Source organism: Globicephala melas, chromosome 2 (assembly GCF_963455315.2).
Source record: "Globicephala melas chromosome 2, mGloMel1.2, whole genome shotgun sequence".
Classification (NCBI taxonomy): domain Eukaryota; kingdom Metazoa; phylum Chordata; class Mammalia; order Artiodactyla; family Delphinidae; genus Globicephala; species Globicephala melas.
The window spans coordinates 83,564,936-83,590,513 of NC_083315.2; the positions used below are offsets into that span (position 1 = coordinate 83,564,936).

Sequence of the window (25,578 nt, forward strand, 5' to 3'; positions counted from 1 at the left end):
GGCCAAGGTCTCCGAACTGTGGAGTTAGACTCGAACCCGGGCAGCCCCAGCACGCCCACTCTAAACCTCCCCTTTTCCTACTTGGGTAGAGGCGTTTTTTCACCTAAAACTTCTCCAAACTTGGCCACTTCCAAGGGAAGGGGCTCAGCCTCGCCGGCTCGCACGACCTCGCCCGGCTCCACAAGTTCAGGACTCCGGGCGCCCGATGGGGGCGCGGGTGGAGGAGCGGCACCGCCCCCCGGGTATTTAACCCCAGGCTGGAGCGCGCGGGGCGCCGGACGCTCCTGCTCCTCCCCACTAGCGCCTCCCCGCCCTCCTCCCCGCGCTCTCCCGGCGCACCCCACCCTCCGCCCCGCGCTCGCCTGGCAAGCAGGCACCGGCCGGCGGGCTCGGGGAGCGGGGAACGGGGCGCGGGTGGCGCTAGCCTCTGCCGAGCGGCCCCCCGGCCGCGGCCGCAGCCGCAGCGCACTGCCCGGCCGGAGTGCGACGCGGCAGCCCGAGTCCGGACGCCGGCCGGTCCCGTGCGCTCCGCGGACGGGCGGGGGTCTGTGGACGCCCGGCCGGCAGCATGGATTCGGATTCCGGCGAGCAGAGCGAGGGCGAGCCCGGGACCGCCGCAGGTACGAGGGGTCGCAGCAGCCCAGCCGGGAAGGCTGGGGCAGACAGGAGGGGAGGCCGGGGCGGGAAATCGCGAGTATTTCTCGGAGCGGCCAGGCGGGAGGCCGATCCCCAGCAGCCCGATCCTTTCCGGGCCGGGACTGGGATGGCTCTGCGCTGTGAGTTTGCTTTGGGGCTTTCTCCCCATTGCACTCGGGCGCTGGAGGGAGAGTAGGTGCATTTGCGGGTGGCTCTCGGCGCTGCGGGACTCCGGCAGCGGGCTCCGGTCGCCGGGCTGCTGGCGGTGGGGCAGGGTTCGGGTATTCCGCGTCCTGTAGTTTGCTGCAGCGAGGGTTGCTGCATATCTGCTTTTGGAAATAACTTTCCGAGCGCCGGCCGGCTCCTCGAACCCCGGGCGCCAGGGACGCTGCGGAACAGGTGACCCGCTCCGAGGGCGTGACACGACGCTCTGGGAAGGAAAGGCCCCCGCGGGTGGGCGGGCAGGAGTCAAACCACAGCTCGTGGTTGCGGTTCCCGAAGCTGCTAGATGAGCCGATGCAGAAGCGTTGGCCCATCGCTGCCCTGCATGCGCGGAGGAGGTCCCCACGAAGGGTCCGGGAAGACAGACGCGGCGGCGGCGCGCGGGGTTCCGGCTTCGCCTTTAAGGGACGCCGCCAGCTTTTCACAATCGATAGTTATCGAAGCGACGGGTGGACGCTTACTTAGGAAATAATGAATGTCCTCCCCCTCCTCTCCCTGATACTGAGCAACAGGAGGAAGCCACCCACAGCCTTGGGTCGACTTAACCGCGGGCTCTGCCCCCCTCCACCAGCCCGCTCTGCCCGCCTCCTGCAGGTCCACGGGCGGGAGACCTATGGCCCTCCCACGTGACCGTGGCTCCCCACGCCCTCGTGGCCCTGCAGGCTAGCCCTGGCCAGCAGACCTGTGACCTGAGAGCTGGAACCCTCCTGGTACAGGCCTGAGGGCCCGGACTAGTCCCCAGTCTTCCCAGTGTCAGGCCAGTGTCCTGAGGGTGGGGACCGGGTGACCGGAGGCACCGTCAGCCCAGGTGTGGGTGTAGGAAGGCAGGCTCAGGAACCAGGTGGGACAGCGCCAGGAGCTGTACCAAGGGCCCTACGTATACTATTCTCCTTTATCTTCACAGCACCTAGCCAGGTGGTTGTTATCTCCATTTTACAAAGATTCAGAAAGGCTAAGTGGCTTACCCACGAATCAGAGCCAGGGAGTAGCCAAGGGCGGAGTGACTCCCTTTATACTGCATCATACCCCTCAGCCTCTCACAGGGTGGCTGTGGACAACACCTACAGTTGGGTGGGAAGAGATGAGGATGGAGAAAAAGAAAGATGGCATCGTCAAGATGCCCGTGTGTGAGGATGCCTGTGTGTGTGCAAGGGCCACCTGCTTTGTGTAGGTATGTGTGGACATAAGTAATAAACATGAGCCCTTCTCGAACCTGTATGTTCCTGTGACTGTGAAGCACCAAGATCTTGTTTCACAGGTGGCTTGTGGATCTCTTCACATCATTTAAAAGTTCCAGTGGGTGTTTTGTGTCTATCTAAGTATATCTCTAGAGCTCAAAAGGAGGGGGAGTGAGTACATTGACACTGACACTTTACTCTCTCAAAATCGGAGGAACTAACATGCTCTCCCTACTCTCACCCTCAGATCTTTCATGCCAGTTGATGGAGAAGGGGAGGAGGAGGCTTTGAGAAAGAGGAGGGGAGGGGAAGGGGGGGGGCAGGAGACACTCAGAAGAGTTGGTACTTGGATGAAAGGGGAGGGAAGGAGTTCTTAACAGTCCAGTTGCTTCTCCCCACAGCCTGCCCAGCAAGGAGTATCCCAGGGTGTTCATGTGTGTTTGTGTCAGAAGACCTCTGCACAACTAACAGCAGTTGTGACTACTGAGGTCAGATGGGTCTGATGAAGAATAGGGCAGCCAGCTCTCTGAGCTGTCACCATTTGTTTGTGCCTTACTGTTTTCTACAGTCATTTCTTCTTCCTCTCTGTGCTTGAATCTCAAGTTGAACATTTATTTGAATGTCACAAGCCATTCTGCTAAATGGCATTCAGTCTCCCTCATTATTTTCAGTCTTAAAGTATTCTTCGTGACAAAGCTTCAAAACTAGTTGCTAATTCATCGCCTTGCTATGGCTGCATCCTATCAAATGGAAACTCCTGTTGCAGCTTCAGATACTGGTTAAATTATCCATAGGAGTTGACCATTGTCCCTGTAAGTAACATGACATTCATCTGTGGACCTGTATCTGTGCAAGCTGGATGGGTTTATAACTGAGAAGCACAGCAGAGGAAGTGGGATCTCTCGGAGTATTAATGTGTGTGTCTGTGTGTACCTACCTCACAGGGAGAGAAGATGAAGGGCTGCTTCCTCCTCAGTGCCCTCCCCTTCCTGAACTTATGAAAAAGCCCTGCCATAAGACAGACCTTATTAAGGTCCTGAGCCTGGACTCTGGAATCAGAAAGACTCAGGTCTCAATCTCTACCTCACGGGCAAGTTACTTAACATCTCTAAACCTCAGTTTCCCCCTCTGTAAAATGGGGAAACAATAGTACAAGCGGGGGGGGGGGATGTGAGGATTAAATAACACATGAAAAGTGTTCCTCCTGGTAATCATTCAGTAAATGGCAGCTGCTATTTTTATCACCTGATTGGATTATGTTGTAAGAATACTGCTAAATAATATACCCCAGAGCTTTGTAAAATGTAAATCACTAGGCATGTGTGAAAAAATTAGTATTATTGTCGTTATTATCACATTAATGTAACTGCCTAAGGAGATTTGTTTTGAATTTTATCCTTTTCACTCTCTCATTCCCCACCCGCCCCCCCCCTTTGTTTGGGGGAAGTTATTTTTAAGGTATGTCTTCTCATGCACATCATCTTCCAGCTGAAGTCATAAAGATGGGAACATTCAAAACTACTGCTTTCACCATCCTTTTCTTTCAGCTCTAGAGAAACTTGCACAAAGTAGAGAAGGTGGCCTTACCCAGTCCACCTGATAACCTGGAGATTAGCCACTTTCATGCCACTTCCAATAGAAGAAGAGGCGTTAATTGCCCCCCACACACTGGTGCACCTTTTCCCTTCAAGGTAACAGGAGAAACAGGAGGTACTCACCATTCTCCTCTCCATTTTTGCCCATGTCGTAGCCTTCCCAGTCAAAAATTGGCAGAGTGAGGAAATCTCTGAGCACCACCTACTCTTTACTGTACCCCTTTCAAGAGACTTTTCCAAAGAGCTCCCCAGTATCTGCTGTGCAGCTCTCTCATCAAGCAATACCCTGCATAGGAAGTAAAGGGGGTGTGTATGGATGAGATTTGTCTTAATCTGCATTTTCTGTTTTTCAGGAAGCACAGGATGGTGCTTCTAAGTCATTCTGCTGCCTGCAGCTCTCCTCTGCCTTTCTGTCATTTTATGGTTCTTTCTATGATAAGGAAAGAGACAGGGTTTATGGAACACTGGATTCTTTCCAGAGACCCAACTTGGCAGTCTCTCCTTTGACAAACCCACCATCCATCTCTCAGAAATCCTAGAGCTTGGTGTATTAACTCAGCAATGATTTGAGTCTTTCCTAGGAAATAACAAGCAAGTAAACATTACCAGTGTCAGCTTTTTCCCTTTCTGACTTATAAGACAGAGATAGTCTACCCAGCTCAAGATGACAAGCTCCTTCCACCCAGAGCTAGGTGGTCTGGGGCAGTCAAGCTGATGGAGCATCCCTGTGGCTGGGTAGGTGCTACAGAAAAGCATTTCTGTGTGATGGAATCAGGATGTGGTAGGGAAACTTCAAAATAATAAAAGAAGTAGGAAAACAGCAGGCCGCTGACTTTGTCCTTCCTGTCTTTCCCATCGCCTCGGTCCTAAGCTTGGTCCTTGTGAACACAGTGGCAAGGAGTGGGTAGGATTCAATAGTTGGCCAAGAGGAGACAAGGCGTTTCAGAAGTCAGACACCATTGAGCAAAGGCACAGATAAACAGGGAGGTGACTGGAGTGGAGGACATATACTAAGGAGTACTGGGAAGTAAAGTTAGGTGAGTGTAGGGAGAGCCACTGACAACAGGGGGTCTTAATAACTAGTACCTGATGGTGCCGAAGGAGCCCCCGTTGAGCTGATAGTAGAGCAGAGACATGACCGACTGAGATCTGGGTTTTCAGAAGCCACATCAGACAGACATGAAGTGCAGGGATGGCCTAGGCTTGGAGCTTCGTGGCCACACAATCGGAGGCGATGGTAGCACTAAGCGAGGCAGAAGAGGAAGGATGCAAATGCCATTTCAGAGAAACAAACAACAGAAGTTGGTGACAGATTGTACAAAAGCAGTAAAAGGAGAGGGACAGTGGAAGGGGACTGGCATGTTGAGTTGGGCTGAAGCAGGGAAATGCAGGAGACTGGCTTCCCCACCCTGCCAGTGCTTCTTTTCTTTCCATCAGACACTTAATAGTGGTTACTTAAATTTTCTTAAAGGTGCTTTTCCCCTGTAGACAGTAAATTATGCTGGGGCATTGGTTTTGGAGGATCATGAGGTTCTGGAGTTTGTTGATTCTCATTGTTGGGTTATTCATGGAGGCTATTCAGTAACCTTTGTCAACTGACAGAGTAACCTTTGACGATTGATGGACTGGCCGACCAAGGGCAGGGACCACCTAGGGATGATGTACTACTTGGCTATTAGTCATAGTCCCAGGTCTTGTTCTTATCTGTGGACATTTTCAGGGGCCTCTGCCTCATCCACATAGTGGGCTGTTTTGAGGGTCAGGGCCTTGTCTTGTGCTTTCATGTTCCCAAGGTTTTATGGACATAATAAATGAATGAGCATCTTGAGGAGCCTCCTGAGAACTCTGCACTAAAAGGCCAGACAGGCAGCCAGAAACCTGTCCTATAAAGTAGAACTGCCAACGCTGTCCTTCAGTGTTTTGCTTCAGTGTTTTAAGATTTCTTGCACTGTCTGGGACTGTGTGTTGGGAAGTATGGGAAGTGCAAAGAGAGATAAGGACATAGTCCATCCTGTCTCCAGGGCTTGGGATCAGATAGGGAGATAGGAAGCATATACCGATGGCCACATCTTAAGCCAGTGCCAGAAGACTCTCACCCCCTTGCCCTGGGATTATACCCTGGCAGTGTCTCTGTTTATATGTTCTCTCTTGACACCATCCACTTTCCACTGTGTGCTTCACAGTTATTCCTGTACATGTCTCATCTCTTGTACTGGCCTTCGCTCCCTAAGGAGGTAAAGACTGGGTAAAGACTGGGTCTTTTTCACCTGTATCAGCACCCACAAACACCACCTGCGTGCCCTAAACACAGTGGTAGGTTGCTGGCTGGCTGGCTGGCTAGATAGATGGACGGATGTATAGATGATGTTGTAGCTTGGTTCCCCAGGAAGCAGACTCTGAGATGGAGGTTAGCATGCAGTGTGTTTATTTGGGGATGCTCTTGGGATCAATACCTGGGAAAGAGAAAGGGAGGGGAGGGATGCCAGACTGGGCAGAGTGAGAAGCTGAGCTGCAATGCAGACCCAATAATAGCCTCGAGCTCTGGAGCTGGAAAACCCTTCAGAACTGAGTTGGGGGACTTCCCTGGTGGTACAGTGGTTAACACTCCACACTCCCAATGCAGGGGGCCCAGGTTTGATCCCTGGTCAGGGAACTAGATCCCACATGCTACAACTAAAGATCCCATGTGCCGAAACTAAGACCCAGTGCAGCCAAATAAATAAATATTAAAATAAAAAGAAAAAAGAACTGAATTGGGGTGAGGGGCCAGGGCTTTATATCCCCTGACATAATGATTAGTCATTAATTAGATTCATGCCATCCCTGCATCTTGGGCGAAGCTGTTCCCTTCAGCTGAGGGCTGTCTGCAGACATCACTACCAGCAGCTTGTGAAGTGCTTAGTCCTTCATTCCGGAAGGGAACCTGGGCCGTACGTACATCGTACATCGTGCATTCACCACAGATGGCCTCCAAAGTTCCTCAGGGATGTTTCATGATGGATGGCAGCCCTGCATACGGGCAGAGTTCAGGGGATAGTTGTTGAGCTATAAACATTATCTAGACCTCATTAGGGCAATTTAGATAGCCAGATGGAATTAGCCATTTTAGACCTCACAGATCCAACAGATATTGGCTGATCCTCTGTTTTGTGTTCAGTGTGTGGAGGTGCTATGGTAGTACACCGAAATGGAATTAGATGTGGCCCCGCCCTCAAGAGGCTTGCAGCCAAAGGGAGAGAAAACACCCACCCAAAAGGAATCTGCAAGACTGGGCGGCATCAGCAATAAACAGTGTCGGTTTTGGAGCACGGGGCATCGTGGCTTGGGGTTCTGGTGGGGAGGCTTCATGGAGGAGATGGGCCTTGAGGATCGCCTGGAAGGAGTGAAGGATTTAGATGGGGGAGAAGAGCAAGTCAGGGGAAACAGAGGAGGTGGCAAGGACAGGAGCCTGTGAGAAGCATGGCCTGGAGCAGTGGGGCCCCCTTAGAGGGCTAAAAGAGAGGAGAGGGCGGACCTGCTCAAAACATAACACTGGATGTTGCAGTGATTGTGGCCAGCATGTAAGTTTCTGGGAGCTGGAGACAGAATGTGTGTGTAAATGTAAAGCTCTATTTCCTACTTTATTTTTCTCTAAAAACACGGCGCCTGCCGTTTTATTTCTCATCAAAACCAAATCATAGTCACACTTCCCATTAGCACTTTTCTCTAACTGGTTCATTGTCCTACAGAGTTACCATTGGCTCCCATTTGAATTCACATGTAAATCTCTTTAAAGACCCTATATACATAATTTTGTTTTGTTTTTCAGTCACTTGGCTTCCAACTCTTTCTGTAAAATGCCTGTGTAGGTGGGTGTTTGGGCTGTATTCTGTACAAGTATAGAAATAAAGGATAGAGAAGAAGAATATAAAAAATAAGTTTCCTGTGATACCTCAATCCAAGAAAACATATGAGAGTGAGTACCTTTTCCCCAACATATATTAAGACATGCCTCCAAAATATATTATTTTTTTATACATCAGACATGCTCTTTTTAGGCAACTGCATAACACAAATTCTGAAACTGCTTTAGAACAATCTTCACGTACATATTGGGTTTCCTAAACATCATTGCCTGGGAATAAATTTGAGCCTGTTCATGGAAAATCTAGTGTGCAGACTATAAACATGGAAGGCTTGGCAGCACAGAAAGTGCTAGACACACCCTAATAGAAACCAGTATTTTGTAATTCAGTTCTCCAGGAAAAAAAAAGGAGACACTTTGGTGGTATCCAAATACTGGTTTAAACAGTTGAAAAACCACAGCAGCAGCCACTAGCTTCTAGGTTGTCTTCTGGAAAGTAAAATACGCTTTCCGGGAAACTATTCTAGCCCCGAAAGGAAGCATTTTGGTGATGCGTAGCTTCATGGAGACTCCCAGTTGATATCTGTATGGTAGAGGCATCCAGTTTCATGTGCAGGAGGAAATTCTGTAAAAGGTTGTTCTGGTGAGCACACATGTCCTGCATCCCTGATTCGGGGCCTGGGAGTTATGCTGGGAAGGTAAACAGATTTTCAGTGAATAATATGGGAGGGAAGTGATGGGGGCTGTCTGCTGGCCTCTGCAGCAGCTTTCCTACCACGTTTGAGTCTGGTTCCTTGGAGTAACGTTAAGAAAGTCAGGGAGAGAAGGCTGGGGTTCAGGTTACAAGGTAGAGAAACTAGGTTTAAGAAGTTGTGCACATTTCAAACAAGATGAGAAATTGTGAGGATAGTCTTTACCAGCCAGAGTCCAGCCCCAGAGGGCTAGTACTGAATGTAAAATAATAATGATGTTTTGAATTTTTATTTAATTTTCTATTAATTAAGCACATACAATGTATTTCAGACTGGGTTAACTGTTTATATGGTATTTAAGCCTTCTATAGACCTTCTGGGCTAGGTACTATAAATAACCCCATTTTATAGACCAGGAAACTGAGGCACAGAGAGATTAAGTAATTTGCTCAGGGATGTGCAGCTTCTCAGTGGATATGAAGCCAGTCTAACTAACTCCAAAAACAGTGCTCTTTACCAGGTAGACTATGTAGTTAGATCGATGGATGCCACCAGGTTCCTTTACATCCCCCACCAGCTCCCACAGGGCCCTCAGACCGTTAAGTTCCTTCATTAGCCTCCTTCTGGTAGGTTAGGACATTAGATCTCCAGAAAGCCCTGCTTTAAGCTGCAGACGTTGCCTGCAGTGGCCCAATAACACATGGGCAAGGATGGGCTGTCACAGGCTCCAGAACAGGGGCTGGTGAGGGTTGGTTTGGGAGGAAAGATGAGGGGAGCAGCACAAAGCAGCTGTCAGAGAGAGAAGGTCCTGGGAGGACCCTGCAGCCACGTTCATGTCTAGGGTCCTGGGAACCTGATGGGTGGTGAATGTGGCAAACCACAAGAGGAGAGAAGGGTTGAGAAGCAGAGTCAAGAGAGGTGCAAAGACAAACAAATGTTCCCTCTATCAGAGTGTACTTGGGTTGAGTCCTAAAGTACTTTTTCCACTCCAGCATTTAGAATCATTCCAGATACAGAATCCCTAGGACAGGGTGACCAGTTGGATTCAAGGGCAAGAGAAAACTCGAAGATGAGACTGTAGTGCAATGAAGAGAACTTGAGATTCTGAGCTGGACAACTGGGGTTTGAGTTTTTAGTGGTGTCTCTTACGTATTGTTTTTTAGTAACATTTATTTTCCACAAAAGGAATGCAAGCTCATGGTAGAATATGTGAAAATAGTACAAAGAGGAAAATCAGATTGAGCCCTAAGAATAGATGTGCTTTTCCAGAAGAATGTCGTCCAAAAGCAATCCTGAAAAGATGCAAGAGACCTTTATTTGGGGAAGAAGGGGTTTTGTAAGAAAACAAGAGTCCCCCTTCTGAAATATTTACTTGGGGACACTAAGAACATTGGCTACACTGCCAGGCAGCATCAGAACCAGAATTGGAGCCCACACACTCTGGCTCCTCTATCGTTCCCCCAAAACATATATAATTTTTTAAAAGGATCGGAGTTATTCTGGGTGTTGGGATATCTAAGGGACCCCTGCTATGTTTCCTTCTGACACCTTCCACTGTGTTCTTGACACCCCTCCCCCCTTTTCCTCTCCTGAGCTTTCTCCCTCCCAGCACAGCTGCCCAGAGGTCAGACACTACAGGCCCACACCAGGCCCTTCCCGGGGCCAGAGCCCTTCCCGGGGCCAGAGCCTTCCCGGGGCCAGAGCCTTCACCAGAGCCTCACCGGCCAAACAGACCTGCTGGGTGAGCTTGCTGACGCCGCCATTTTGGCTCTAGACTGTGGCCTTACTGTTGCTCACTGACCAGCAGTGTGTGTAGCTGGCATCCCTGACGCTCACTCCCTCCCTGACCCCCATCCCAAACATGAATGACTTTCACTTTCCACTTGTTCATCTACACATTGATTTTGTGTCTTTATTACTTTTACAATTAAAAAAAAAAGAGGGGGGCATTTAAAATTCTGTTATAACAGGATTATTTGCTTTTAGTAGGTATTGGTCTGCCACCCCCAAGTTTGGTCTTTCCCAAAAAACTCATTATTGAAAAGTTATATGAGGGACTTCCCTGGTGGCCCAGTGGTAAAGAATCGCCTTCCAATGCAGGGGATGGGGTTTCAATCCCTGGTCAGGGAACTAAGATCCCACATGCCGCGGGGCACCTAAGCCCACATGCCACAACTACGGAGCTCACACCCCTCAACTAGAGAGCCCACATGCTGCAAACTACAGAGCCCATGCGCTCTGGAGCCCATGCGCCACAACTACAGAGCCCATGTGCTACAACTAGAGAAAAGAAAAAACCCGCACGCCACAACCAGAGAGGAGCCCGTGCACCTTAACGAAGAACCCGCACACCGTAACAAAGAGCCCGCACATTGCAACGAAAGATCCCACGGGCCTCAATGAAGATCCTGCATGCCACAACTAAGACCTGATGCAGCCATAAATAAATAAATAAAATTCCTTTAAAAAAAAAAAAGCTATATGATAATATTATATGTATCTATTTCTGAAGGAATTAGACAGAAATGTATTGAGGTCTTGTAATAACCTATAATGGAAAAGAATCTGAAAAAGAATATCTGTAACTGAATCACTTTGCTGTACACCTGAAACTAACACAACATGGTAAATTAACTATACTTCAATTTTAAAAAAAGAAAATGTATTGAGGATTTCTTGTGCATCTTGGAGCTGAAGATAAGAGATATCATGGTCCCGGTATTCCTCACTGCCTCCCTGTCTCCACCTTATTTTACTCTAGTCCATCAAATAGGGGTAGCCCAGTCAGGAAGCTTGTAGAAAACAGAAGTGCTCACCCTTTAGACTCACATTTATCAGAGTTTCTAACCTAGTTTTAAATTAGCCCCAAGCACCCTTAATGATTGATTTTCCCCATCAGCCAGGATTTTGTCTATCTTTACTTTTTTTTTTTTTGCGGTACGTGGGCCTCTCACTGCTGTGGCCTCTCCATTGCGGAGCACAGGCTCCGGACGCGCAGGCTCAGCGGCCATGGCTCACGGGCCCAGCCAATCCAAGGCATGTGGGATCTTCCCGGACTGGGGCACGAACCCGTGTCCCCTGCATCGGCAGGCGGACTCTCAACCACTGCGCCACCAGGGAAGCCCTATCTTTACTTTCTTGATTTATATTATAAAATATAATTATTTTACCCCTTTTCAGATTTAAAAACATAATATATATTAACTATGCATTTTCAACCCTTCCAGAAAAGTTCTTCCTTCCATTAAAAAAAAAAAATCACTTTCTTAATCTTCAAGAGGAAAGCAGTATGAGTTTCCTTATTAAGCAGCCATATTGTCTTATTAATGGCAAGTGGGTGAATATGACCACTGTGATTTTTAAGGGAGAGATAAGAGGATGTGAGAGGCAGAATAATTGAGATAGGAGTAAATTCTTACAGAAAGCAGGTGTTTATGTCGAGAATGATGGATGGTACATCCTAAGACCAGCAGGTGTAGTAAGCACCCAGGCATTATCTCTAGAGAGTTGTCACCCAGCTTTCCCTTCACCCCAGGAGGCAAGTCAGTGATGGGCTGATGCTGATGCATGAAGAAGTCTAGTTCCAACCATCCTTGGTTTTCTTTGTTTCATTTTTGTTATTTAAAAAAAAAAAAACCTCTCCACATAAATATAGCTCTGCCATATTGTTGTAACCCAAGAGAGTGGCTGAGGTCTGAGCCAAGCCTGAAGAGGGGTGAAGGTTGGTGATCATTAGGGGCCGAGACTGTCATACAGGCAGGATGCAGGCCAGGCAAGGACTAAATGCAGCTGGTCAGGGGGTTGGGTCATGTGGCAGGGAAGCCAGAGGGGCAAGGGGCTGTAGGCCAGGCCCATGCTCTTGAGGGTCACTTGGCCTGCAGCAGGTCTGCCAGTCACAGCTGCCCCGGCCTTCTTGGGCCTCTCCACCCGGATAGTAGCCCCTTTTAATATTAAAGAGTACAAAACTTTGAGAAAAGCTGGCTTCCAGCAGGGGCCCTCTGACCTCTGACCTCCACCCCAGGAGCAAGTCCTTCTCCTGACTTCCCTTCCAGCCCGTCTCCCTGGCCCCAGATCTCCCTGCCTCATCCTTGGTGCCTCCCTCCCCTGCAGCCCCTCGCACCCAGGTGCTCCTCTCCATTTCCTCTGCCTTGGTCCCCCCACCCATCGCACGAGCCCTCCTGGGTGCTAGAGGGACTAAGGCAGTGGAAACTTGGAGATGGAGAAGTATGGCTTGTGAGTGGAGACTTGTCATGAAGCGAAGATCTTTAAGCTTCCAGAGAGAAAAACCAGGCCCTTAACGCACTAGTTTTCCAAATAGCAACACCGAGGGCTAAACAACAATGGTGCAGTGTCTTTGAATTCTCAAGGTGAATGACTGGTGATGTAGAGTCCTGAACCCAGTCAAACCATCAGTCAAGTGTGCGGCTAGACTACAGCAGCAGTCCCCAACATTTTGGCATCAGGGACCGGTTTTGTGGAAGACAATTTTTCCACGGACCTGGTGGGGGTCGGGGGGAGGATGGTTTCGGGATGATTCAAGCGCATTACATTTATTGTGCACTTTATTTCTATTATTATTACCTTGTAATATATAATGAAATAATTATACAACTCACCATAATGCAGAATCAGTGGGAGCCCTGAGCTTGTTTTCACTTGCCACTCACTGATAGGGTTTTGGGTTTTTTTTTAAACATCTTTATTGGAGTATAATTGCTTTACAATGTTGTGTTAGTTTCTGCTGTATAACAAAATGAATCAGCTATATGCATATGTACATCCCCATATCGCCTCCCCCTTGCATCTCCCTCCCACCCTCCTTATCCCACCCCTCTAGGTGGTCTCAGAGCACTGAGCTGATCTCCCTGTGCCATGCAGCTACTTCCCACTAGCTCACTGATAGGGTTTTGCTGTGAGCCTGCAAGCAATTGATTTATTATGGTCTCTGTGCAGTCAGACCTCTCTGCTAATGATAATCTGTATTTGCAGCTGCTCCCCAGCCCTAGCATCACTGCCTCAGCTCCACCTCAGATCATCAGGCATTAGATTCTCCTAAGGAGCACACAACCTAGATCCTTCACACCCATAGTTCACAGTAGGGTTCACGGTCCTATGAGAATCTAATGCCACCGCTGATCTGACAGAAGGCGGAGCTCAGGCGATAATGCGAGCGATGGGGAGCGGCTGTAAATACAGATGAAGCTTCGCTCACTCGCCTGCCGCTCACTTCCTGGTGTGCGGCCTGGTTCCTAACAGACCATGGACTGGTACCAGGGGATTAGGGACCCCTGGACTAAAGTCATTGTATGATAAGTTAGATCTCAAAAAAATTACCTTACCGTGTTCCCTTCCTCAGGGAGCTGCCAGGTCAGGAGTCAGCCAACTGAGGCTCCCAGGCCCAGTCAAGCCTGTTCCCTGCTTTTGTATGTCCAACAAGCTAAAAGCATTTTTACTTTTTTTAATGGTTACATTATAAATGGTTTTATAGGTACCTTTTGATACTTTGGGCCCTTTATTCTCTAGCCCTTTAAGGTAGTTTGCTGATGCCTGTGCTGGACAAAGTGTTCCACTGAAATGGAGAGCAAGTTAAGAAAGAGGAAGCCGTAAGACCCAAGAAGCAGGAGATGGAAACAGGAGAGAAGGGATGAAGGAGGAAGGGAGAACCAGGCTGAGAGCCTGGAGCAGGCTTAGAGGGAAATGCACCCAGATTTGCGCCAGAGCACAAAGCGCTCCCAGAAGAGTCTCCAAAAAAGAAGACTGAAGTGGTAGATTAGTTGATGTGTTTGAACCTTTTGAGAAGAACCTTATATTCTGCTAAGAATTTTGAGAGTGAATTAGATAGAAAACTAATCAAAAGAAAAACAAGGCAGTGCTTAACGCCTGGGAGAACAAGATGAATAAGAAAGGAAATGCAGTCATGGAAGTTATAGAACATACATGACTCAGCTATGAATGGCATCTCAATCCCAGTAATGTAATCACTGAAGTTTGATTTAACCAAATATTGAAATAGAATCAAATCGGAAGGTGGAAGGAGAAATGAATGGAGAAGAGAGCTAAATTCTCACCTTCCTTAATAGGAAGTTAAAAGCAAATAAAATCAAGAACTAACAGTATAAGCATGTAATTTAAATATGTAGAGGTAATTATTAGTTGCAACAGCTAAAATAATTTAAAGTGTTTTGCCTCCAAAGAGCCAGCATCAGAAGTGGGCCAGAGGATGCTGCATTTTGTTATAAGCCTTATAGAATGGTTTGACTTTTTAAATAATGTACCTTTTTAAATAATGTAATATTACTTTGAAAATAAGTTTTTAAAAATAAAATGAAAAAGAAAAGTGACTGGTCAGCCCAGGGCGACCATGCCCAGGTGGGGAAGGGGCACAGTGGGGCAACCTCAGGCCCCTGAGTGGAGGAAGTAGGCGTCAGTGTCCCGAGGCCCCGCCAGCTCCAGTTATCATTATTTTTCCTGACATGAGTGTGAGTGCATTTCAATAAAATGTCAAGACTGTTAGCCATTCGTTCATGCAACAGTCTCTATGTTTCAATACCTGGCTAAAGTTGCAGCAATGAATAAATCATGATTCCTGCCCTCAAGGAGTTCACAGACTGGTGAGATATAAAGTCACTCATCCAGCCAATGGATGATTGCTCTCCATGGTGATAAGAATATACCAGAGGGAAAGGTGGTTGCAGAGAAAAGTCCCTCAGAGGTCAGAAGTCCTTCAAGGGAGCCCTGGAGGGTGAGGGGGGAGCCGATGTCCAAGCACAGGGGAACAGAATATGCACAGGTGCAGAGGGGACCCAGGCATAACAGAGCAGGACAGGTGACACCTATGTGTGGCCTGAAGTCAGAAGCTCAGAGTTTGTAGAGGATGAAGCTGGAGAGATGAACAGAAGATAGATTATCAGCTCAGCAACCAGCATGCCATGCTCAAGTGTCTGGACTTTGTCTTCAAGGTCATGGGAAGCCAGTCAGTGTTCTCTCTGGTGGAGTAGCATCATCAAAGCCAGTTCTCATTCCCAGTGTGGAAATTAGAATGGAAGCTGCAGTAGAGAGGTAAGTGAGGAGATGGACAATCATTCAGGTGAGAAATGATGAGGGTCAGTACTAAGGTGGTATCAGTGAGACAGAGAAAGGCGGATACAATTGAAGATGTGAAGGAGGCTGAATTGACAGTCTGATGCCCCATTAGATGTGGGAGGTGAGAGAGAAAGAAGGCAAAGATGGCCCCCAGGTTCTTGTCCAGACACTGGGCAGGTGGCAGGGCCACATATAATGCAAGGAGGAGGGTGCAGGGGGAGTGGGAGAAAGGGGATGAGGGAAGTTTTGAGCATGTGGAGGGTGAGAGGTCTGTGGGAATCTAGGTGGAGAGGTCTGGCAAGCAGTAACCTGTGGGGGTGGGCAAGCGGTGACATCTCACACTCAGGGACAGTGCGTGGCAAGAGAGAAGAGGGCCTTGAGTAAACTCAGAACACCTAGACCTCAGGCATGGACAGAGGAAAAGGAGTCCTGGCAAAGGCTGAGAAGGACCAAGAGGGGAGATCAGGAAAGCAGAGAATGAGGGAGGTTCGAGTGCCACTAGAGGTCAGGTGAGCCAAGGACCCAGGTGTGTGTCTCGGGGTGCTGCTGGCATTCCCTGTCCCAGAAATTACAGGATAGTTAGCATATCTGGCCCCGCCCACTAATGCCTGTAGAACCCTCCACTCACGTGCTGTGACAACAAAAATGTCTTCCCATGTTTCCAAACACTCCTCATGGACAATTAGAAGGCACTCGGTGACCTTGTGAGAGCCATTGCCATTGAGTTTGGGGTGAAAGCCAGGGAAGGACAAGACCACAGTTCCTCTGTCCTACTGTGGCTGTCCCTCCTCAGGCCTCTTCCTGGGCCCTCAGGCTCTCCTCTCCTCAATCCCCATTCTTTTCCCCATGACATCACTTCCTGGGCTGACCAGTCAGTGTTGGGTTTTGAGGTTTAAATCTAAATATTATTGAGCTCCTTCTATGTGCCAGGGACACCATGGTGGACACAGCAGTCCAGGTTCCCCGCTCCTGGAACTTGCAGTGAACAAAGAGGTGACACCAGGTGGGAGGTCCTTGAACAGGCCCCAAGTAGAGAATTTGTTCTGGATAGAGGGAGGGCTCAGGGGAGGGGTGGGAAAGAGGACAGCAAGGGGTGCTTGGATCTGGAGAGAACATGCACCAAGCAATGGGTGAGACCAGGAAAAGGATGAGCTACTTTCTCTTGGGGGCAGTGAAGTGGGATAACAGGGATGTGAGTCCTGATGAGAAGAACTGGTCCTAGGGTTTTGGATACAACTCCTGTATGCAGCTGCATCAGCACAGGGCAGCCTGCTGGGGCTGGCCATCTGCAACTTGGTCTTTGGGTGCTGAGGTCAGCACAGGGAGAAGCCTTGGGGAGAGCCTGCTGACCGCTGCTCTGTGGCAAGCACAGGCTGACGTCTGACAGAGGAGTCAAGGGCCCCAGGAAGCCAGGGGGTGGGGGGGATGCATTTTGGAGGAAAGCCAAAGAAAAGGAAAGATGGAGGCTCCAAGGTCAATGCCCCAGGCTTTCAGAAGGAGGGAAAAGCAGGAGGCATTCCATTGCTGACGCACTGGCATTTGCAGAGCTGGGAGAGAGTTTGGTGGCTGGAGGGAAATCAGTGTGAGAGAAGGAAAGCTGAGAATCCGTCCCACTGACATGGGCTCTCATCTCATGAATACCCAGTGTGGGTTTTTTTTGTTTTGTTTTTTTTAATGGACTTAAAAACTCAGTTTCTGAGTTTAACCTCTTCCTCAGAAGAGGTTATTATTAAATTGAGAATATAAAACAAATTAGCGGAATCATCTAGTCCAACTCCCTAATAGACGAAGATACCAGGAAGGTGAAGACTTGGGCCCAGCACACACAGTGAGCGCCCTGGGGGGCAGCAGGGGCGGGCCTGGGTGCTGGGCTCCTTCACCCCCTGCTGTGGGCTCAGTGGTGAGAGTCAGGACCAGGGGTTGGCTCTCCGGTTTTCCCTGTATTGGGGTTTTTCCCCATACTTGGGGATCGACTCCATGGCCACAGCCCTGGCATCCTGACTCCCCAGGACAGCCATTATCAGCATCTTAGAGTGACTGCACCCAGTGACTTGATTTGAAACGGTGAAAGTTTTTGGTGGTATTGTCTTATATTACCATGAAGTATAAAGAATTTTATTTGGAAGCTTTTACTGCCTTTGAGACAAGTATGAGGAAAGTTTAATTTAGAAAGGAAGCCTCAGAGAAAGACACATTTATGGGCAACTTCCAGAGAGGCAAGTTTCCACAGCTACTCCCCTATTCAGAGTAGTTCCATCAGAGGAAGGCTTCCAGCAGAACTAAGGAGCCCAACCTCAGGGTACCTTGCAGGAGAGCAAGCTATCCGCCACCCCACCTCCCATTTGCAAACTGGGCCAGATACGACCGTGGCACCAGTGGATATCCAAACTGTGTCTTACTCACGTCTCAGATCTCAGATGCATGAACAACAAGAACAACAAAAAACAGTTACTACAGAATACAGGTAAGGGGTGTTATAAGTGATATATTACATATGCCCCTTTCCTGTTTTTTCACTCTCATACTGACTGAAATCCAAAAATGTCATTGTACAAAATTCTTACTTCACTAAAAAGAAATTAAGTAGAACATTGAGCAAGGCATACTGCTGGCTGCCAAATCATCTCCCATCCAGAAGTACCTTCTGGTTTCCTCTCCCTCATGTGTTTCAACCTCCCTAGTACAGCTAACTGTTTATCTTTTTTTTAAAGCTAAACTGAGGGTTAACATATTACTGTATTAATCTAATTACAGTACCTTCCAAGAGCCTCAGTTCTTTAGGCTTAAATACCCACTGTCTCAGGCTATATTTTCTGCAAATATAGATTAGAGTTTGTTCCATTTTATTGCCTGCTATTTTTTAAAAAACTTTTTAGGCTTTATATCTATCCCCAAATTGGAGAATTCCAAAGACTGACATTTTTATTGCATCAGTCTATTTACTAATTTCACGTATTACCAAGTTGGCATCCTCCCACGGCTCTGAATTCAGCATCCTGCTGGCATCCTTGTTAGCAGTCTGGTGGCCTGAGCTTGAGTTTTTGAGCACCTGCCATAGTGAACAGTTTGAGATCTGCCAACAGAGAGAGAGGATCACCCAGAGAGACAGACATGGCCTGTGCTATTCTGATCCCCAACAGCCCCTGAGTTTTGAAATAGCTTGTAAGCATGAAGGGACATGAATGGGGAGGCTCCGGGGGTGGCAGGAGGGATGGATGCTGCTGCCATGGAGAGAGCGTTCCTGATGGAATTGAGCACTGAGGGTGGGGTGGGGTGATGCATCTCGGCCCCCAGGTGATGCTGCTGCTTGTGGGGCACAGTCAGCTCTGTGTGAAAGGCAAGGGACGGACCTCATGCTGAGTTCAGTACATTTTTTTTTTTTAGTGTGTTCGGTTCAGTCTACATTTTGTGAATACACACCTCATTCCAGTATGTATCCTGAACAGACAGACTGGGCCTCAAAGCCTGAGAAAATCATTCATTCAGTCATTCATTTAACAGACATTTATTGGACTACTTCTACTGGGTGGACACGGCCCTAGTTGTGAGGGTTCACAAGTCCCCCGAGCATTGGTCCTGTGAGAACTCAGCACCAGTCACAGTGCAGCAGCATGGGGAAAGGACTGTGCTGGAGTCGGGTGCGAGGGCCACTGTCCCCGGGAAGAAGGATGTGAGGGATGGCCATGGGCTCACAGTGGGAGGAGGCCTTCAGCTGGAACAGACAAGCTGTGGCTATGCCCCTTCTACCTAGGCAAGGGTCCATTGGATTCACCTGTGGGCATGAGAGGCCCTGCTGGTACTATTTGGCTTTCATCTGTCTGACTATCTTTAGCGAGTTGGGCTAGGGCACAGCCATCCTTGTGAAGGGGTGAGCCGCCCTTTGGCTTCTGATTTCAATATGACTTCTGACTGACATGGACAAGCAGGCCTCTGGTGGGAGGGCTGGGATGGGGGTAGGTGGAACCAAGGGGTCTGTCTGTGGGGCTCCCTCTCAGCATCACCTGCCACCTCCTGGCTCAGGAAGGAGCATTAGGAGGGAATACTGCCATATGCCAAGAGAAACCTTTGGACACCCTTTACCCCTACATGCAGACTGGTGCTGGGTTATTCGTTACTGTCCCCAGACCCTTTATAGCAAAACCTGGGAACAAATTAAAGTCTATCAGGAGAGGATTGGGAGAGGAAATGGGAGAATTGGGAGAGGAAATTATATCATCAAGATGATGATATAATCCATTTATTGACAAAGAAAGATATCCACAGAGTGTTGACTGAAAATGCAGATTAGAAAATAGTGTTCATTGATCCCATGTTTGTGAATATTAAAGTGCATATGCCTGGGAGAGTATTTGGAAGAATATATACATGCTAACCATGGTGCATGGTGGGATCATGGCATATTCATTTTTTTCCTTTAGCTTATCTGTGTTTTCTGACTGTTCTCAGTGCTCATGTATCAGTTTTTATAATAAACTTATTAAAGAAAGAAAATATTTTGAGAAATAGCTCCTCAGTTTCCCCTCTTAAAATAAAACAAGGAGAATGGTATTTAAAATTATGCCAGCAGGGCTTCCCTGGTGGCACAGTGGTTAAGAATCTGCCTGCCAGTGCAGGGGACACGGGTTTGAGCCCTGGTCTGGGAAGATCCCACATGCTGCGGAGCAACTAAGCCTGTGCACCACAACTACTGAGCCTGCGCTCTAGAGCCCGCAAGCCACAACTGCTGAGCCCACGTTCCACAACTACTGAAGCCCGTGCGCCTAGAGCCTGTGCTCCACAACAAGAGAAGCAACCACAATGAGAAGCCCGCGCACCGCAAGGAAGAGTAGCCCCTGCTTGCCACAACTAGAGAAAGGCCACACACAGCAACGAAGACCCAACGCAGCCAAAAATAATTTTTTTTAAATTATGCCAGTAGATGCATATCTACTAGATATGCATCTACTGGCATAGATTCTCAGAATTATCTCAATTCCTGAGACAATTCTCAGGAATTATCTATTCCTGAGAGTGATATACCATTCAGAGTGACTACCTACTTTGTAGATGCTCTAGGGAAAGAAATAAAAATCTAAAGATTTTAGATTAAGATTTTAGATTTTAAGCTCTAAAGAGTGGCTACTTGGTGTCACAAGTGGCTTTGTGGACGCATTTTACTAAACTTTCATAAAGCCGTTAATCCTTGTCTAACACATACAGTCTCAGAGAATAGAAAAAGAAAAAGCAACCCAATCCATTTTATGAAGCTAGTTTACTCTGACATCAAAATCAGACAAGGACTATACTAGGAGAAACTTATAGACCAATCTCACCTTTGAGCATAGTTGCAAAATGCTGAATATGATATTTACGAATATAGAACTCTTCAGTATATTAAATACATGATCAAGTAGGGCTTATCCTTGGAATGCAATGATGATTTAAATGAAAAGTCTCTTAATAACTGGTTAAATTCACATATTAAGAGAGATAAACCATATAATCATCTCAGTAGGTACAAAGAAAGTATTTGATACACATTTTTACCTTAAAACAAACAAAAGCCTTAGCAAACTAGGAACATAAGGAAGATTTCTTAACTTAATAAGTAGTATCCATCAAAAATCTACAGCAGACATTATACATGGTGGGGAAATTTTAGAAGCAACCCTGTTTAAGTCAAGAACAAGACAGGGATCCTAAATAGCACCCTTACTATTCAGCATTGTACTAGAGTTTCCCACCAGTGCAATAAGGGAAGAAAAAGAAATGGGAGGTAGAAGGAAACAATCATTTTGTGCAGGCAGTGTAGTTGTCCACATTAAAAAACCCAAGCAAGTTAGGACTAATAACAGAACTTAGCAAAATTTTTCAATTGGAGATAAATATACAGGAATCAGTTGGGTTCCTATACATCATTAATAACCATTTAGAAACTATAAGATAAAAAAATTACACTTAGAGTAGCAACCAAAACTATTCGGTACCTAGAAGTAACAATAATGAAAGGTATGCAAGAGCTTTATGGGGATGACTATAAAACATTATTGAAGAACAGAGAAGATGTTCTGACTAAATGGAGAGATATATCATGTTAATGGATGGGAAGCTTACTATCATAAAGATACCAGCTTACCTCAGATTAATACAAGGTGTTCATGGAATTTGGTCAAATGACCCAAAAATTCAGTTGAAGGAGTAAAGGCAAGAATAATCAAAACAGGGCTTCCCTGGTGGCGCAGTGGTTGAGAGTCCGCCTGCCGATGCAGGGGACACGGGTTCGTGCCCCGGTCCGGGAAGATCCCACATGCCGCAGAGTGGCTGGGCCCGTGAGCCATGGCCACTGAGCCTGCGCGTCCGGAGCCTGTGCTCCGCAACGGGAGAGGCCACAACAGTTAGAGGCCCGCGTACCGCAAAAAAAAAAAAAAAGAATAATCAAAATAATTTCCAAGAAGAATAAAATGGGGGGAACTTCCCTATGGCCAATCAAGACTTATTATGAGTTACAGTAATTAGGAGAGTGTGGTGTTGGTACTGAAATAGACAAATTGATCAATAGAATAAAGTAAAAAACTCAGACCCATGCAATAAGGGAACTTGTTAAGAAAAAGGTGGCCTAACAGATCAGTAGCAGAAGGATGAACTATTCAATACATTGAATAAATTATGAGGAGAAAAATGTACCTCCTACAACATCCCCAAATAATTTCCAGATAGATTAAAGACCTCAATGTGCAAAGCAAAACCTTAAAACTTTTGGAAAATATATAAGACTCATTTATCAACTCATGGCAGGAAAGGATTCTTTTAACACAAAATATAAAAACCACTAACCATAAAGGGAAAGACTGATAAATTAGTTAAATTTAACTAGAGTAAAAATTTTAATTTCTATACAGTTAAAGACACGATAAATAAAGTTAAAAGGTAATGCTACAGACTGGGAGGAGATTTTTGCAAGTCATGTGATCAGCAAAGAATTAGAATCCGTAATACATAAAACCTCCTACAAATTAACAAGAAAAAGACATACAATCCAATTAGGGGGGAAATGACTACATGAATAAGCAATTCACAGATGAGAAAGACCTGACTGCTCAATATATACAAAAATATATTGAATCTCAGTAACAATCAGGAAAAGGCATATTGAAACAAGATACCATTTTGTACTTAGCAAATTGGCAAAAATTTTAAAGGTGGACTATCTGAAGTGTTGATGAGGAAGTAGATCCACAGGAACTCACACACTGCTGCTGGGAGTGAAAATTAGTGCAATCTCGCTGGAAGCAATTGGCAGCTGTGCTACAGGACTCGGAAGTTGTGTTCTAGGTATAGAACCTGGGAGGCTATTGTGTGTGTGCACAAGGAGACACGACTGTGGACTTATTTGCTTACAAAAGTGAAAATAATGTAAATGTCCATCAATAGGAAACATGGATAAAGAATATATTCATATAAGCAATGAAATGACTAATTAGATAAATCTTGCAAGAAAGATGTTGAATGAAGAGATGCAGAAGGATCTGTGCAATGTGACACCTTTAACTGAAGTTTACAAACACTCTGAACAATATAATGCTGATGCATGCATACTCATGAGGCAAACGTAGAAAAACATGGATGAGACAAAAAGACACCTCGACTTCTGAAGTGCAATTAGATCTGAGGAGATAGAAGGGAAAGAAAGGGAGTTGAAAACAAAAGAAAGGGAGTTGAAAACAAAGAGGGCTTCACCCCCGCCTCTGTCTTTGAGGGCAGAATATTAAGATTTGTTCCATCTGGGTGGTGGCCATACAAGTAGAGTTTGTTATATTATCTTCTGTTTTGTCTGTATATTTGAAATACTTCATGGTTTTTTATTTTATTTATTTTTTATTTATTTTTATTTATTTATTTTTTTGCGGTACGCGGGCCTCTCACTCTTGTGGCCTCTCCCATTGCGGAGCACAGGCTCCGGACGCGCAGGCTCAGCAGCCATGGCTCACGGGCCCAGCCACTCTGCGGCATGTGGGATCTTCCCGGACCGGGGCACGAACCCGCGTCCCCTGCATGGGCAGGTGGACTCCCAACCACTGTGCCACCAGGGAAGCCCCATGGTTTTTTAAAACAATTCTTCGGAGGAAAAAAACAGCTCAATCTCCATCTTAAAATGGGCAATAATTCAAAAACACATTTAAACTAATTGATGTTTATCACCTCAGGAATGGCAGTTTAGTGTGGCGGCTTGAAGCACGGGACTCTGGGGCAGTCTGCCTGGGTCTGAATCGAGCTCTGCCACTTCCTAAATGGTAGTTTTAAACAAGCTGCTTAATCTCCCTTTGCGTGGTTTCCTTGGATGTAAATTGATGATGATGATGATGATGATGATGGTGGTGGTGGTAGTGATATTAGTACATGTATGTTAAGTTGTTGCAAGGATACAATGAGTTACTGTGCATAATGCACTATATACATAGACTCTATTTTTATTTTATTATGCCTGAGTATGACCTACTATTCAGAGAGACACTAGTTTTTTTTAGATGCAAAAGAGAGTGGGGGAGGGGATGAATAAGCTTTGTTTAAAGAAATCATGTAAGTAGATGTTGTTTTTAGTGATGATTGCTCTTCTACTGCAGTGAGACAAAAATATCTCTCAGATCTCCATAATTAACCTGTTGAGTTGGAGATGATTCACCCTGCCCCCCCCGCCCCCCCAGTGACTTCTCAAGTATCTGCTTCAGTTAGCTCTGGTAAGTAAAATTATCACTCATTCACTTTTCAGAGCTAGCTGTAAAATCAATATGAAAAACAAAACCACCACGCAACTCTGTTCAAATATATAGAATGCCCTCTAAAGATGAGAGCTACATCTACCTTCACGTTTTGATGAATAGGTAGTATTGTTCTATCACATCATAAGACTGGCTTTTTTTTTATTTAAGAAAAAAATTATGAAATGTAAATCTTGTTGCTAGATAGGAATTTTAATTGAGGCATAATTAATGTCTCAAATAAGTGAGAAATCACAGTCATTAGGGAGCCAGGGAAAATCTTCTAAAAGCAGATGCAGGAAGGCAAGGATTGCAGGCTTTGTCTAGATTTGATTTGACTCAACTGCAGCTCTCTTACTAGCCTCGTAGCTTTGAATGAATTACTTAAATCTGCTGTTCCTCAGTTTCCTTATCTATAAAATGGGACTTATTACAGTCTTTCTTTTGCAGACCTCTTGTGAGGATCAAATACATAGTATATACTACCTCAGGTACATAATCTGTGCTCAGTAGTTAACATTATCTCTGACATGATTATTAATTGAACTATGAATCCCTCAGTGCGAATGGATGGGTGGATTGGGGGCATCTACAACAAAATGAGATAATGAGCTGGAAGGTCTTACAGCTGACCCTGCCAACATTTCTTCACTTCACCTGAAACGATGTTATTTCAAGGCCCAGGAAATTTTTTTGAAATGAAAAAAAAGAGTCTTCATCTTGAATATCATCAAATGCTGGTTTTAAAGTGTAATTACTCAGTGTAAGGTGTCACAATGATCTGAATCTGCTTTCCTATAAGAAACACCCTGGGGCTTACCTGGTGGCGCAGTGGTTGAGAGTCCGCCTGCCGATGCAGGGGACGCGGGTTCGTGCCCCAGTCCGGGAAGATCCCACATGCCGCGGAGTGGCTGGGCCCGTGAGCCATGGCCGCTGAGCCTGCGCGTCCGGAGCCTATGCTCCGCAACGGGAGAGGCCACAACAGTGAGAGGCCCGCGTACCGCAAAAAAAAAAAAAAAAAAAAGAAACACCCTGTTTTGTCTACTATTGCATGTCCTTTCTCAGCACCCTAAAACATCCAGTATTAGCTAGGAAATTTCATCATATCTGGTCCCCCCAAAACACTCAAATCCTCACTCCTGACTGCTGGATGAATGAATCTCTAGGACTGAGCAGCCACCCAGGGCAAAGCAAAACTCTGTGCCTGTTCCCAGGCCTGACCCAAAGGCAAGATTTCAGGGGCACCCAAGCCCGAGCTAGAGGCAGGACGACTGGCCACATGAAGGGGAATGCAAAGTGGTGAAGACTGGCTAATTCAACACCCCTCCCCTGCATTTGGCTGTCTCTAGCAATTCAGTCCTTCCTCCTTCCACTCTCCACCCCAATCCTACTGTACCCAAGCCTGCCTCTCACTTCCTATCCTCATTTTAAAAGAATCCATTTTCTTGGTGGGGAAGGAGGGGCGATTTGGTGGTGGGCCACGAAGGGGAGAGAGAAGCCCTAGGAGGGCTATCGTGTGATTGACTAACTTGATCCCCAGCAAGCTTTGAACAGAGAGTACATTTTAACCACTGAAGTAGGAATTTGCATTTT

The 25,578-nt window shown here is 46.7% G+C and overlaps 1 protein-coding gene across 1 annotated transcript in view; it reads left to right on the forward strand.

Annotated features, from left to right (window-relative positions):
- The first annotated feature begins 424 nt into the window (after positions 1 to 424).
- The window catches only part of TNFAIP8L3 (TNF alpha induced protein 8 like 3), a 38,369-nt gene continuing 13,215 nt past the window's right edge, over positions 425 to 25,578 (forward strand). The window contains exon 1 of the mRNA XM_030842721.3: positions 425 to 620. Within this exon, the coding sequence (XP_030698581.1) occupies positions 569 to 620 (52 nt within the window). The 5' untranslated portion in view covers positions 425 to 568. The remainder of the gene's footprint in view (positions 621 to 25,578) is intronic.